This window comes from Haplochromis burtoni, unplaced genomic scaffold, assembly GCF_018398535.1.
Source record: "Haplochromis burtoni strain Fernald_Lab_line unplaced genomic scaffold, NCSU_Asbu1 Contig_3, whole genome shotgun sequence".
Classification (NCBI taxonomy): domain Eukaryota; kingdom Metazoa; phylum Chordata; class Actinopteri; order Cichliformes; family Cichlidae; genus Haplochromis; species Haplochromis burtoni.
The window spans coordinates 1,342,312-1,358,910 of record NW_024582364.1 but is presented as its reverse complement, the minus strand read 5'-3'; the positions used below and the strand labels follow the sequence as shown (position 1 = coordinate 1,358,910).

The 16,599-nt window shown below is 41.2% G+C and overlaps 1 protein-coding gene across 1 annotated transcript; it reads left to right on the top strand.

Annotated features, from left to right (window-relative positions):
* The first annotated feature begins 9,940 nt into the window (after window positions 1-9,940).
* On the top strand, window positions 9,941-16,354 carry rab6bb (RAB6B, member RAS oncogene family b). The gene is made up of 8 exons (XM_005912795.3): window positions 9,941-10,149; window positions 12,196-12,254; window positions 12,840-12,893; window positions 13,311-13,416; window positions 13,570-13,681; window positions 13,837-13,930; window positions 14,625-14,691; window positions 15,347-16,354. The coding sequence occupies exons 1-8, from the start codon at window positions 10,080-10,082 to the stop codon at window positions 15,409-15,411; spliced, it is 627 nt and encodes a 208-aa protein (XP_005912857.1). The 5' UTR covers window positions 9,941-10,079; the 3' UTR covers window positions 15,412-16,354.
* The last annotated feature ends 245 nt before the right edge of the window (window positions 16,355-16,599 follow it).

The window sequence follows — 16,599 nt, the reverse complement described above, 5'->3', positions numbered from 1 at the left end:
TAGCTGTCTGTCACCAACACCAACCAGTATGTTAATAAAGGTACTGTAGGTACTCACATGTTGTGTTGTGGTTCTCTTTTCATATCATCATGCCACATATATATGCATATGCATGCACGCTTTGCACACTTCCAAGAAAATTTAAAGACAGCCGCTGGTTAGGCAATAACTCGATTCACAAATCTCTAAATACTGTGGGAGTGACAAAATATCCACCGTAACTTGATATTTACAAAATGAAATGTACTAATTACATTACTTATACATATATTGTCATATCATAGGTAATCATAGAATGCATATTTTTTGTAGGCAGAGTTTAGTGTAAGGTTACAGACCCTTTCTCCATCTGTCAGGAATCTGGACAGAGGACACAAATGGATGGTGAGGCAGATTAAATTGAAAAAAGCAAGGCTTTGTTTGGGCTGATGAAAAAGCCAAAAAAACAAAAAGTTCAAAAGAAACATGAAGCAAAAAGGAGGAGAATAAATTTCCACTGGCGCACTGACAGGGCAGTACATCAGATGAACCAACAAAGAAAGGGTGGTAAGCACAACTAAACATAAACAGAGACTTGATCAATTCAGGAACCACCAAAGTTCAAATCTACCATGAACTGGAAACTAATGGAAAGCCAGTGTAAGTGTCCACAGTGAAACATGTTTTACATCCTGATGGACTGAGAGGGTGCTTGACAGAAATTTGCACCTGCCCACATTTATACATGAACTGGTAACAGTTAGCGCAAGAAAAAAGTTTCAGGGTCAGACGAACCAAATATTGAGCTATTTGGCAACAATGACAAGATGTATGTTTGGAGTAATAAAGGTGAAGCGTTCAAACCTAAGAACACTGTACCAGCTGACAAGCATGGTGGTGTTAGCATCATGCTCTGGGGCTGTTTCGCTGCCAGTGGTGCTTGTACACTGGATAAAGCGGATGAAAAAATGAAGGAGGACTATACTGAAAATTTGAGGACTGTGCTGGGTCAGTGCCAGGAAGCTACATCAACTCTGCCAGTTCTGCTAAGAAGAGTAGTCAAATATGCAGCCAGAAGTATGTCAGAAGCTTGTTGATTGTCTGGTTCAGGTGCAATTTGCTAAGGGATGTATAGATGTATATACTTTTAACCCTATGTGCATTAGAGATCATTAAAAAGAAATTCACACTTGTGCAGCCAATTCTTGTTTTTCTTGTTTTAATTGTAATCCCAAACTACCATAACATTCATGCCCATAACGAGTAACTTCTGAGGACAACTGTACATTCATAGAGCCATCAGTCTATAGGCTACTTCCAGGTCCAGGTCACCCTATCCCACTGCTTTAATTATGCACACCAAGAAGGACCCCCATCTGTGTTTTTAGTCCAGGTGATGTTGTTCCTTGGTCTTTCTATTTATTGGCAGGTACTGAGTGAAAAGACAACCATCAGTTTCTGGGTTCTCTGTGTCATTATTCTATTTTCTAATATTTATTTATCTTAAAAAAACAACCAAAAGAAAACTTTCATCCAACTTTCATCTTGTGTCGGATTATTGGACTGTCAGGACTATATAGGTAGGTAAAACATACATTCTGAAAAACAAAGGCTGATTAATACAACAGGAAAATAGAGAGTGCATAATAAGAGTGTGACACCTTTTTGAACATATATATTTTTCTCCACTGACTGTATTTAACCTTAGATGAGAAATCCTAAATTGAGAATTTCTTGTGTTTTGTTTGCTTTTTTATAAGTGGGGTGAAAGATATACAGCAGTCACTTATAAACTGGTGAAAGTTGCAATACAGTGTCAGTATTAAAGGAATTGATATATTGTTTTTAGAAAAGGCGCGAAATTTGGTGCATATACAAACAGCTTTTAGAGGATAGAAATACCAATAACAACAGGCTGTCTACATTTTTCACAAGTATTTTATAAAACCCTTAGCTACTAGGCTGTAAAAGTCACTCGTTGCTTTCAAAAGGGTACAAACATTGTAATTATCTGTGTAGTATTTAGCGTATTGGATGGCATGAAGCAGGATATCATGTCTCTCCCAACTCTAACATGCTTTCTCCTGCACTCTGTGTGGGCTACGCTACATTCGCTGATCAGTTTCCAGTTTCACCGCCTATTCTTCCAAGTTCTACGAGTGCAGCCTGCATCTTTACATCAACTGTGAATGTGTGCGCATGTGTGTGTGCCTGTGTGTGTGTTTGTGCTTTAGAAGTTCTTGGTGTTTTAGCAGATTAGTTGGGAGCTATTTGCTGTTGTGTGGTCTGTGTCACATTTCTGCACTGGTGGTGATCCTCTTTTGCTGGTTTTACCTTTCTGTATCTACCCTTGTCATTTTCAGAAAGAGGCTATTCTGCATGGAGTGAATGAGCACAATCAACATGGAGAACAGCAAGGTGACCAGTCGTCCATGTAGAGCCTAAAATGAAAGTTTTTACCTCAGAACAAACGTGCAGTGTTTTTAAGAGCAGTCACTGGCAAATAAAGTCACTAATTGCTGCAGAGTGTTGTAGACATAACTGAAAAGAAGCATTTGTGTTCAACTACTGTGGCAAATGGAAATACCTATTCGTTTCAGTTCAATTTATATATTGCCAAATCACAACAACCTTTAACTCAAGGCGCCGTGAGTTTGAGTTTGTTTATTTAAATAAAAAGCAAAACAGATTTATTGTAAAATCCTTTTGCTACATGTGTTGAACTGCCCCTTAAAGCACTGCTCATCCCCGCTGTGTGCATGTCCCCAGCAGCCAGTGAAGGAGGTGCCCCCCCTGCCTCGCCACCCAACCCCTCTTCCTGTGACCTCTTCCTCTCTGACCCCTGCTGTCACTTCAAAACACCACACCACAGGCTCCATCCAGCATGTGCAGGTGGCCTCATCAGGTGACTAACACATCCAGCATATTTGCATTTATTTATGTATTTGTTAAAGTAATGTAAGAATATGAAAATGCAGCCATTACATGTGTAACTGACAGCCCTGTCCCTGTTCTTTTCTTATACTCATGATCACACTAGATATCTGCAGGTAACACAGGATTTCACATACAGATATATGTGTAAGTATATATAATGTTTGTTTACTTGTTTACAGTGGTGACATCGTTCAATCATCTGAGGCCTCCAGAGAGGGACCTCACGCCGTTCTCTCAGATGAAGTCTGTTAAGTCTCTGAGGCATGCCGGCTTCACTGCGGTCTTCACTGGACAAGCGGTGAGCTGGCTGGTGCATTGTTATGTACTGTACTGTACTGTGTTACATATCAGTGTGGCTGTAGCTCAGGAGGTAGAGCAGGCCCTCTGCTAATTGGACGGTTGATGGTTCGATACCTGGCTGTTCCAGTCTGCATGCCAAAGTATCCTGAGCTAAGTACTGAACCCCAGGTTGTTCTCTGATGTTGTTCCATCTAAGTGTGAATGTTAGCTAGAAAACAATTAAGCAGATATGTGTGTGTATCTATCTATCTATCTATCTATGAAATGCTTAGGTGAATGAAACATGTTGAGTGCTCACATAGAGTAGAAAGGTGCTATGTAAGAACCGGCCTGTTCTTATATAGCACAAAAAATAACAATAAATTCGTTGTGAGCACCGCCCCCTATTTACACAATAACCCAGTCTAAAAGTGGATTCCCTGGTGCTGCTGATGGAAACCTGGAATGGACACATTCATCCATTTTTTAATCATCCATCCATCCATCCATGTCTTCTGTCTTCTGCTTCCTATTTAGGGTTGTTGGGGGCTGGAGCCTATCCCAGTGGATGCTGGGATATTATTCACAGATCATGATCTTCATCCCACGGAAATGACAGCAATTTCCTCTACATAACACCGTGTGACGTTAACAGAATGTAACCTGAAAAGTGAAGTGCCTTAAACTGAATTCTTCCAAATGACCAACAGGAGGCGACTCTGGCTTCAAAAAATCAGACTATCGTCTAACCTAACCCTAACGCAGACTGAGTCTATAGGGGAATGATATTATTTCGAACTGTGTAGGACCTTAGTAAACACATTTTGCCAATTATTGTTTTTAGACTTTATTATAACAGAAAAGCTGAGAACTGAGGGGGAAGATACACAGAAAATGACAACAGTGAATTGAAATCCCTGCCTCTACAATAGCCTTTTCGAGAAATCAGTTATCTGTGCAACCCAGTGAGCTAAACCAGCAGTCTGATGAGTCTGACATCATCGTGAAAGAATAAACTGTCTTTATTAGGAAAAATGTTTATGAGGATTTAATTTCAGGGATTTTATCTTCAGAGCCAGAGCTCAGTACTTTCCCTCTGTCTCACATTATTGCGCGGTTACAGAAGCTTGACGGTGGGGAGGTGCCGGAGGAGTTACCGATTGTCGACGTGATCCTGGCTGACATTGACTCCCTCGTGCCGACACATGACGAAACAGGCCGTCCTATTGCCGAGTGGAAACGACAGGTGATGGTGCGGCAGCTGCAGGTCAGGCTGCAGGATGATGAGGAACAGAGGAGACAGGTACTGTCCAGCTTTTATACTGCACTGTGTATACAAAATTCCCAAAGCGTTGAGCTACTTGCTTAAAATCCATAAAATGCCATAAAATTCCCTGTAACAGGACATAGCTAATGGCTACATGCCAGTTGACGGCTGGAAGTACTCCCAAGCCCACAACGCAGTCTTGGGACCCTTCGGTGAGCTCCTAACAGAGGATGACCTGGTGTACCTGCAGCAGCAGATTGAGTCTGTTTCACATCAGAAACGCTGCCAGGCGTATGAGCTGGAGCTGACCAGGCTGACTGAGGAGCTGAGGGCAATTTTACCTTATCCTATTGTCAACATTTCCCTCAACAGAGAGGTTCTGCAGCAGATGGACTCTGAGGGGAAAATGCAGCTGACTTTGCCAATCTGGTGCAGCCGTGTCTCAGAGATTATCAAGAATATGTCTCTCCTGGTGGCTAATCTGACTCAAATCACAGAAAAAGATGGTGAAATGGGGTTAGTGGAGGGCATGGTGGAAGGGATGAAGGGTTTACAGAAGATAAAAGGTAACCCAGGAATTGAACTGGGACAGGGATTAGTGCAACCAGGTCTAAACTCAGAGGAAGCCCATGTGGAGGCCTCCAGTGTATGTAGGATACCTCACATAGGGATGGCATCTGCTTTTAGCCATCGTTTGGAGAGCAACAGCTACAGAAGAGCACAAAGGGAAAAGGTGGAAAGGGAGATCCAGCAGTCTGGAGTCTCAGTTAGAAACCTCAGATCAACCTTTGAGGGTCAGATTGGTAGCATTTATCCCTTTGCTGGGGTTATAAAAGCAGGAGGGGGATTGACAAACCAGGCTGTAAATGGAGCTTCAAGCGGAAAGAACAGCAATGTCAATACAAGCTTCAAATGTGAGGTTGACCAACCTGACACTCCTAAAACAGCTGCACCTGTAATGGAAACGACCAGCTTAAGAAAAGAGCGAATCGTGGTGCTATTCCTGAGCCACTGGAAGAAATCTGCATATGCTATTACAGTGAGAGCAGCAAGGCAGAGGCAGGGACAGGCTGCAGCGCCAGGAAGAGTGACAGAAGCACAGCCCCAACAGAAAATCCCCTCTATGTTTCAGTTCTGCCAACAACGAGGTGCTGTGGATAAAATGCTGAACTCCTGGAGAAATAAACTAGAACTTAGAGAAGTGCAACCTTTACCTTCCTTTAGCGTTTCACAAAATCCTCCACTTTGTGTAACCTACTCCCCAGAACAATTCCTTCCAGATGTGGATGGTGTTGCAGTGAGCCACGACACCTTGACCCTCGATCTCTTTATGCTGGGTTACTTTCACATCTTAGAGCAGGATTTGTCAGCTGAGGAGAGGAAGATGAGACACCTCCTTTGCTTTGAGGTCTTTGACCGTGTTGGCAGTTTTCCTTGGGAGAAGGTGCGGGACTTCCATAAGGCTGTCCTCCAGGAGATCCAGGCTGGGAGGCGACAGTGGAGCGACGGCTTCGAGGACATCAAATTTCACTTCTTTGGTGATTCAAATCCATGTCACTGTCCACCACCACCATCATCATCATTGCTGCCAGATTCCAAATTAGTACCCAAAGTTATAGTTCAAAGTGCTACTCCGGATGAGCGCTGCAGTGACACAGACTTCTCCTGCTTCCACAATGAAGACATTTGTAAATATATCGACCGCAGTTTTGCTTTCTGGAAAGAGAAGGAGGCGGAGTTGTTTGACTTTGAACATTAAGTCTGCTTGTTAAACGTGATGCTTTTGCACAGATTGATGTTGGTGTGTTTGTTTTGTTGAACTAATAAATTTTGTAGCAGTATTAAAAGGTGTGACTGATAAATAGATGTAGTTATTGTGTAGCTAGAAAATAATGTAAAAAAAAATGTGATTTCCCATGTTGTAACACTGACAAAGTTACAGCAAACATTTCATACAGTTTAGATACTGTTTTCAGTTTACATAATTTGAGAGATCATTGCAATTTGTTCGGACTCTATTTAAAAGGACAGTGCAGTAAAAATACATATCGAAAGGAGTTTGATGATCATGTTAAATGTGTCCCAACACATGAAAACAATATGTTCTCGGCTGTGTAAAGTGACAGCATCTCTTATTAACAACACACACTGTGTAAAAGTCGGCTACCCTGTGTTAGAAACCAGAAAGTGCTGAGTTTGAAAGGCAGGGAGGATCTGATAAAATATGTAGATGCAAAAGATGCATGTGCCTCTCAAACCGCAGTTATGTTAGAACGGAAGTGCATCTCCTGTCAGTTCTAAGATTTTATGTATTGGGACTTAATAGAGAAATACAAAACATGACACATTACACTGTAAACATTAAGCCAAGATGCAGGAGAAATGTAGTACACTGTCACCATCTTCAATGGAAATAAGAGGTTAAGTAGCAGTCACGTGCTACTAATCAAATACACTTAATTAACTGATAATCAGCCAGTGTGAGCGCCTCTATAAAAGCAGAAGTTTTGGCAGTCTGCTGCTTTGGAACATTGAGCATTGAGGTGTTTGTTATTACAATGCCAAAGAGGAAAGAAATAAGCAGTAACCTTAGAATAGCAACTATTGTTGCCCATCAATCTGGGAAGTGTTAGTTTAAGGCCTTTTCCAAACAGCCAATCTTCCCAGGAGTGGATGTTCGAGAAAATACAGCCCAAGGTCAAATTGCAGAAAGGGTTGTCAAGAGAAAGCCTCTCCTTAAAAAGAACATGGCTGCATGGCTTAGGTTTGCAGAGTTGTATCTTTAACAATAAGCTTAGGACCGCACAGCACCACGTTTGGCAAAAACCAAACACAGCATAGCAGCACAAACATCTGGCTTGAACGACGAGTCAGCATACAGAGAGGAGTTGCAACAGCTAACGGACTAGTGTAGAGTCAACAACCTGTCTCTGAATGTGGACAAAACAAAAGAGATGATTGTTGACTTCAGGAAAGCACACAGAGATCACTGTCCACTTAACATTTATGGATCCTCTGTGGAGGTCATCAAGAGCACCAGATTCCTTGGTGTCCACCTGGCGGAGAACCTCTCCTGGTCCCTCAACACCAACCCCCACAGACCCCTCACACACACTCTTCACCATGCTGCCTTCTCGCAAGAGGTACCGGAGCATCCGGGCCCTCACTGCCAGACTGCCAGAATCACTCGCACACATACACAAACAAACAAAGGCACGCACGCACCAAGTTCCTTTTGTGCAGTACTCAGTATTTTGCACATTTCCACTGCACTGTCTTGTGTCTGTATCGTCCTGTTATGTCTAGTGTCTTGTCTTGTTTCTTTGTTTGTTTTTTATTTGCAATTTTTGCACATTGCACTTTACATCGACCTGTGTTGATTGTCTGTTACATGTCATATGTAGCACCATGGTCTCGGAGGAACATTGTCTCGTTTCACTCTGTGCTGTACCACTTTACATGGTTGAAATGAAAATAAAAAAACACTTGACCTGACTTGTCTCATGGCCACAAGTCACGGGCACCTTGCAGGGATTGAGCTGACTGTGAATCCTCTGTATGCCTCTGTATCAGCCATTTCTCTGAGAGCTAAAGTTTGGTTAAAACTGGAGTCACGTAACAGACAATGATCCCAAGCACAGCAGCAAATCTGCAACAGAATGGCTGAAAAAGAAAAGAATCAAGATGTTGCAATGGCTAAATCAGGTTGCGTGGTGGGACCTTAAAAGAGCTGTGAATAAATGAATAGCTGTATAATGTAATGAAATGCAGTAATGTAGTCAAGACGAGTGGACCAAAATCCCCCCCACAACAATGTCATACAGAAAAAAGCACTTCACCTTCTTGCTGCTACAATTTGACTTTTTTATTAAATAAACAATAACACCCTGCAATATGTCCAGTGTTGTTGTTCATCTTAGTTTTTATTTACCTCATTTTATGACCAGATAAATTTTTAGTCATATCACAATAGGTAAAACCTTAAAAATGACAGAGGCTGGACTTTCTTTTTACCACGACTCTATGTGCAGACGTGATGCAATAGACAGAGTGCCCCTAACACATTTTCATTAGCTATTCGGCTTTTAATCTGAAGTGATTTTTATTAATTTGTCAAATATATCAAAGGTACAATGATGGAAAACCCCTCAAATACTAAAGTAACAGTATCCTCATACTGTTTAGGGCAGGAGTCTCCATGGGCTACAATGTGCTCTGCAAAGAGCATAAGAAGGAGGAAGAGGAAAATCTGGAGAGTTGGAAGTAAACACTGGAGAGAAGAGGAATGAAAGTCAGCAGAAGCAAGAATACATGTGTGTGAATGAGTGGAAAGCTGAACATTCAAGGAGTAGAGGTAGTGAAAGTAGATGACATTAAATACTTGGGGTCAGCCGTCTAAAGAAACAGACAGTGCACAAGAGACAGTGAAGAAGAGAGTGCAGGCAGGTTAGAGTGGGTGGAGACAAGGGTCAGGGGTGATTTGTGGATTTGGATAGCAGCAAGTATGAAAGGGAAGGTTTTCTTTCTTGTTGACAGCAGCACCGACAAAAAGACAAGAGACAAAGTTGGAGGTGGCAGAGCTGAAGATGTTGAGATTGTCACTGGAAGTGAGCAGGATGGACAAGATCAGAAATGAGTACATCAGAGGGACAGCTCAGGTTGAGTCGTTTGGACATTTGCAGAATGAGGAACAGTGGATATACTGGACAAAGGGTGTTAAATATGGAGCTGCCAGGCAGGAGGAAAAGAGGAACACCTCAGAGAAGATCCATGGATGTAGTAAAGAAGGACACACAGAGTTTTGTTGAGACAGAAGTGGATGCTAAAGATAGGGTTAAATGGGTGGTGGATGATCCGTGTTGACGACCCCTGAAGGGAGCACTCCCTGGAAACAGTGAGAAACTGTACTATGATATATAAATACTTACTTGTGAGTAAATGAATTGCATTTAATTTTTTTATAATAGAGGAGCATGGAGCAAATGCACAAAATGTGTAAAGTTTAGCGTCATAAATGACAACAGACTATAATCTTCTCACGGGAGAAGTCATGGCAAACGAATTTCTCATGTTTTTGTTTCAAAAATGAATAAAATTATTAAATTGTTTACGATGTTTCAAACAGGATAACTGATCATTAACTTCTTAGAACTCAGAACTAGTGATTAGCAGTGTTGCTGGGCATTTTAATTCATACTAACATCCCATTTTAGGAAATGATACTGAATATACCTTAAAGTTACATTTAAATGTTTTATATGGCTGGTGAATAAATAAAAATTACATTTATTAAATAAATGTATTTTTAAAATCGTCTCTTAGGTGTTTCTCTTATTTACCTTAAACTAAAAATCATGGGCGTTTTTAATTAGTTTATGTCCAAGAAAAAACAAAAAAACAAAACATAGTACAGCTTCAGGCCCAATAGAAAGGTGAGGGACTGAGATAGGTGAGGTCGCGCAGGCGCACAAGCTTCCTAAATTGACAGGAGGATGCTGAGCTGCATTCCCATCATTCTGTGAGTAGAGGAGGATCCCCCTGCGCAGGCATAGCGGGCGAGACACCGAGCGATAAAAACATATAAAAATAATCCAAGTCGAGCTGTTTATCTGCCACCATGTCCGCTGGAGGAGACCTGGGGAACCCCCTGAGGAAATTTAAACTCGTGTTTTTGGGAGAGCAGAGCGGTGAGTCAGAGCTCGGGCGGGTTTGGGTCATCCTTATCAAACATGCGCATATATCGAGGGCCATGTATGCAATCCGTGATCATTTTGGGAAGTTTAAAGTGAATCCAGAAGATGTTTCTAGTGGCTTTGCTATATTAGACGCCCATGTTGCCCCTGGCATAATTTGTAGCTGTGGAAATTTTGATTAACCTTTGAAGAAAAAGAAAGAGAAATGGCTCGGATATAAACGCAGATTCTTGTATATCACCTAGAGTGCTTTTTTGTTGTTGTTTTTTACTTGCCGCAAAGTGCCATCATTGGAAGCAGGCGCTGGGAATTGTGGTGTTTTGATGTGCTGCAGTGACCAACAAATATGCCCAGCCTTTTCCAGATAACGCTATATTTCCCCACACATCGCTTATTTCTGACACAAACGACCCTTTATTGTGTTATATGACAGCGTTTAACATTTCCCCACCACTCGATGGCTATTATTTTTTTCTTTTTAAAGAAGAAGATAATAAGCGGTCCCCCATGTGTCAGTTCGGGACACACCCTAGGCTGGCGATGTCTGTAGCATCTCTAAACCTCGCGGTCTCCGATTCGGTCCCATAAATAATCAAATAAAAGAAAAAAAACGAGAGCTTGACAGCGCCACGATAATATACCAGGACTATTTAATTCAATAATCCGTGTATTCAGGGTGTTATCGGCTGTGTATGTGCGTTGATGTGATGGCACAAATTCAGGAGGAGCGGATCGATAATGGTTTAGCGCTGTAAAGCTGCCCGAATACGTGTTCAGACATCAGACATCCAGAGTGGCAGCAGAGGAGCTCTTATCCCATCAAAAGCACGAGCAAAGACTAGAAAAACACATAATTAGGCCTAATATGACAGAAGCCTGGCCTGTTTGTGTCTTACATTGTGATGCTTTAGTGTGTGTGTGTGCGTGTGTGTGCTGCATGTCTAAGACAGAGCTGTGTGTCGACTGAAAAAAAGCCTCACGGTGTGTTTGCGTGGCCTGTACTGCAATGTTGCTGTCCACGGTGCTGAAAGGAGGCCTGGTGTGGCCACTGCCCATCGCTGGCTTCAGGAGTACTGCTGTCTGCGTACTGTGCATGAGGCCCTTCTGGAAAGAAAAAAAAAGAAGTCCTGTCCTCACTCATGTGCGGATCTGATGTAAAATGGTGCTGCTGGGAGGGATGTAAATAAAAATGGAGATCACTAGGCTCACCTTGATCCTCTGAGATCAAGTCTCCTTCGGCATCAGTCCAGTGAGCATTAACAGCCGGTCTTTTTGTTACCGTGGTCACATTTCTGGACACAGTTTGTGTTTTCGTTGCAGTCACCTCTCACATTATTTTCAAGGATAAAAGACAGGATGGGAGGGGGAAGACTACTTATTGTATTTAAATTGTTCACCTTTGGTTGTATGGTAAAACTATAGCACTGAGTAGTGATGGAAATACACAAAAAAGAAAGGAAAATGCAAAGGAGAAAGAGAAGGCGAAGAAAATACACACATAAATCATGACTAAATGGGAAAACACATAAACGATTAGCACAAAACATACAGACATTTAAAAAAAAACAACATCGCAACATGACTTTGAGATTTTGGTTCTTATCTGAAACCTTGAAGTGGAATAACATTTGAATTTCACTTTAGATGTTTGCATTGTTTAGAGGCGTACATGTTTCTGTGAAGAGGAACATTTACACATTTGATAACAGGAAATCTAAGATAGCAGATGTTTCTTACTTTGAACTGAAATCCATTTTGCTGCCCTTATTTTGAGCTATTCATTGATTCATACTCACATATTAACTCAGGCATATTTTTGGTGAATTACCGGGCAGATTTTGTTCCAGTGAGTCATGGATTTTTTCTCCCCCCCTCCTTAATTTCTTTTCATTTTTACTGGCTTGATAACTGGCACTGGTTAAATATTCATATATAACTGTGGTGTTGTCACATCAATGAAGCATATTTTCATTATGTTGATTGAGATCATATATCGATGTTTCCGGACCCTGAAACCAACCTGTGTGTGCTCTGTTTTAGTGGGGAAAACGTCTCTCATCACTAGATTCATGTATGACAGCTTCGACAACACATATCAGGTGAGATCTGGAACAGATCCAGAACCTAAAAACAATTTAAATTATTCAGCAGCATTGATTGATGGCGTTGCTGATTAGCATCTATACGAAAGAGGTATTGGTGGTATTGCTTATAATTGTAAAAGAAATTCAATTTTTCTTTTGGAGGTTGAAGGTTAATATGGGACCGTTATTGCAGCGAGTGCTTTTTGGTCAAAAAAACTCAGTATATTAGATTTTCACAAATTATGTCCTGATCTGAATCATGCCATTTATTCAAACATGATTAGGAACAGCATTGCAGCACTATTAGTTTCTTTAAGAAGAGAAAATATATCATTCCTCCTTCGCCTTTCTCAGAAGTTTGGTACATAACAAGTCAGAAGGATTGGGCCCTGAGGGCAGCACAAATTAAATTAGTGTTTCAGTCAGATTCAATTTCTGTGCTTGTTGGCTCCCTTTTTTCCCCTTTCTTAACAGCTTTATGTATTTGAACAAAAATCACTCCGCTAGAGACAACAGATGGTGCAGAGAAACATTTACATTTTAATGTCTGGGTTTTTGCTGATGATTTTCTCCCCCTCTTTTGCTCTTTCCTCTCCACAGGCGACCATTGGAATTGACTTCCTATCGAAGACAATGTACCTGGAGGACCGGACAGTAGGAAACCTTGATCTTCATTTTTAAAATTCTCATTTCTAAATACATGCGCAGATGACTTGAGGTTTTAAGTAGGAAACAGCCCAATTTCTTCTCTGCTTTGACTAATCCTTGATTTGATTTGCTTAATTATTCCCTTCCGTCACACACTAATGTGATTATGTTATGGTTATTTCTGGTAGTAACAGCTTTGGTGAGCTGACTTTTCTGGCCCTAATAACTCAAAGCCTTACCCATGGATCATCTGCTTTAGCCAGTATTAATACTTTTTCTTTGTCAGGATATTATTGTGCTCTGCCAGCCTGCACAGGAGCTGATACTGGCTTATCCTCCTGGAAGTGTACTTATAGGCTATGTGTGGTGTGGCAGTTTATGCTGAAGGCGCGTGTGTGTCTGTGTGTGTGTGTACACATGCAGGTAAGGCTGCAGCTGTGGGACACAGCTGGACAAGAGCGTTTCAGGAGCCTCATTCCGAGCTACATACGAGACTCGACGGTGGCTGTGGTTGTCTATGACATTACAAGTAAGCCGAAAGCTGTAGCCTGTGTATGATATACATGATACATTTGTATGTTTCTGTGTTAAACAGACAAACACTTGAGTAAAAACATATAGTTTTCTGTTGGGTTTTTGAGACAAAAAAGCTGTATGTAATAAGAAACTCTGGGCTCCACAGATGTAAATTCATTCCAGCAGACCTGCAAATGGATTGACGATGTCAGGACAGAGAGAGGAAGTGATGTCATCATCATGCTAGTAGGCAACAAGACAGACCTGGAAGAGAAAAGGTAAAGGTGGTGGCTTGTAATCATCTCTAACATTTAGCTACAGTCTTCGACATGGAGGTTTTGTTCATTAAATGAGCAAAAAAGCTGTTTGAAGCAACACGTCAATGCCGAATAAATTAGCCCGAGATGCTGAGTCTGGCTTGATTTTCCTGCAGGCAAATCACGATCGAGGAAGGAGAGCAGAGAGCCAAAGAACTGAACGTCATGTTCATCGAGACCAGTGCCAAGACAGGCTGCAATGTCAAACAGGTGATCCCTGCAGTTTTACCAGATTTCACAGCATTTTTGCCATCACTTGATTTCAGAGTCTCTGCCAATCCCCAAATCCCTCCAAGGTGAGCACGCCACCACACAGATAAATCAAATGTTTAAATATGGACAATGTTGCTAAAATGTGCATTCCGTATTTAGTTCTTGCTGGCTAAAGATGAATGAAAAGAAAAAACAAAAGCTAGTTTACCGATATCTATCTAGTACATTTACTCAACTACTGCACTGAAGCACACATCGAAGGCACTAACATTTAATGTTACTAGCTATACCACTTAACATCCAGTACAATTTTGGAAAATATCAAACTTTTTACTTCAATAGATTGATCTTACTGCTGTAGTTATATTTTAGAAATTCAAAATTTTAAAGTAAATCTTCAAATCAGGCCAGCTTCAACAAGCGCTATAGTGGACATTTTTTGTGTTGCATTGCTACTTTTATTCAATACTTCCTTCATCACCTTCAGCATAGACATTGAGTAAACATCAAGGCTAGTATTAGTCAAGGGGTAACATGATACAAAAAAAGCTCCCATCTTCCCAAAAATAATTTTTCACACATCTTGTAATGCACTCCCCCTCCCTCCCCCCTCCCCATTTTTAAGTTTTACAATTTTTTCGTGCCCGCTGCCTCCTGCTCTTTAACCTCCTCCCTCTTGTTCTCCTCCTAGCTGTTTCGTCGAGTTGCAGCAGCCCTACCTGGAATGGAAAGCCTGGACGATGCAAATCCTGAAGGCAGTATCCTTTACAGCCGCTGTGACTCACCATGCCGATAGCCAAACAGCCCAGCAATAGGCAGCTTATTTTTAATCTCTTAGTGGCTGCTGGCACACGTACAGATAGACTGCCGAGGAATCAGCCATTAAACCTTTTATGCTTAATAGAGGAGGAACACACAGAGCCAGGAAGATGGTGTGGATGCACAGGCACAGCACCACATAGTGGCTGACAGGGAAGTGACGGCAGAGGAGGGTGTGTGATGGAGGATGGTTGTGTAAGGAAGGTGAGGGATTCTTATCAATAAATGGGAATTATTATATGGAAACTTACAAACCAAGAAACATTTAACTTTAAAGAAGTGCCCTTAAATTGTAGTATAACATATGGATTTGTCTATACTATGAAGCTCAACATATTTTGGTTTGTCTACAGGTCTTGAGGATTGTGGGGAAAACATGGGGCAAAGTTTTTGGGGCCTCAGATGGAGCTGCATAACATTGGATCAGACAAAAAACTACAACTATGGAGGGGAAGGAGATAGAAACAAGTAGTTGTAGCATGCAGGACCTGAGTCCACATTAGCTTACGGGAATCTTTGACTATCATTTGTGGCATGTCTAGGCCAAGTAGTTTACTTCGCCATGTGACTTTTCCTTAACGTGCCAATTTCCAGTGATTGACATCAAGCTGGACAAACCAGCGGAACCAGCTGTGCCTGAGGGCGGGTGCTCATGTTAATGCAGAGCTGCACTTGGACAGCTCCCTTCACACCATAGGCTTGTTGTGTTGCTTACTACTGGTTAGCTTCCAGTTGACTTCTCCAATTGGATATAGGATGTGGGCCTTGTATCTGACTGGACAAATCAAATGTTATCTTTCAGTCTTGTTCAGTTGTAAAATATTGTATACTTTGTCAATATGTAAGTGACTGGAGGAGAAAAGGGAAGAAAACAATTGTTGCAATGAAAATGAACACACACACACTGAAAAAAACAGTTTGGAGAAAAATGAGGAAACCAATGGAGTTCTTTTCGCTGTTATGTTTTGTATTTTTTATATATAAAAAGGGAAAGCACCAAAAATGATGCCTAAACACAGAAGGAGAAATAGCAGGAGGGTCGGCCATTTTTCTAAATAGCTGAACATGTCTGAATGTCTGCAGCACGCATGCACGCTGATCTGATCTTTGACCTTTGGCCTGCCCTACAGGGTCTCCGTGCTCTGGAAGGAGGCTGACTATCTTAGAATGTTTTATAGCATCTCTCTATAGCATCTCATGACAAGACGTATCTCATTTGATATTCCCACAACTTCCAGTAGGATCACCTAACAGTAGCTGTGAAAATGTGGCACTCTATCTCTCTATGGGTTTAACTTTTATAGAACAAGCTGTACTGTGGTTAAAAAAGAAGTAATAAAGAGACAACTTACTATCACAACTCCTTAACCCTCCTAAAAGTCCTCTCCTCTTCCTTCTCTCCTCCCGCTATCCTTCTGTCCTTCCAGTCTCCCCATCCCTCCATCCCGGTAATACACATATAACAATCCACTGTAATGCACCGCACTGTATATAATAATGTAATATGTATGTTGTGAACGTCCCTCTGTAGAAGTGGTCCTTGTTCACCAGTATGAAAAATGTAATAATGTTTAATGATTAATAAATTACAAATTAAAGGGCTTCACTCTCCTAACCATCAACATTTACCTGGTAGCACAATTATCTACTCTTCTATTTTATTTACTTTCTGTTTTTTTCTGAGAAAATGTGAGATATGGCAAGTTGTTGGGAGTTTGCACAAGCAGGTTTAAACCACTACACTAGTTACATTAAATAGAAAGATTTATTCATAACACATGTGAAAAGACCCAGGAAAACCGAGTTAACGATAAAAACGATAACAAAATAACGCTGAAAACCGATAA

What these genes read in the sequence shown, in the direction of transcription:
- rab6bb (XM_005912795.3), top strand. Translation starts at nt 10,080, where the DNA reads ATGTCCGCTGGAGGAGACCTGGGGAACCCCCTGAGGAAATTTAAACTC. An exon ending in CAGGCTGCAATGTCAAACAG is followed by an intron (nt 13,931 to 14,624) that starts GTGATCCCTGCA and finishes TTCTCCTCCTAG; the next exon opens with CTGTTTCGTCGAGTTGCAGC. An exon ending in CGATGCAAATCCTGAAGGCA is followed by an intron (nt 14,692 to 15,346) that starts GTATCCTTTACA and finishes GCCAATTTCCAG; the next exon opens with TGATTGACATCAAGCTGGAC.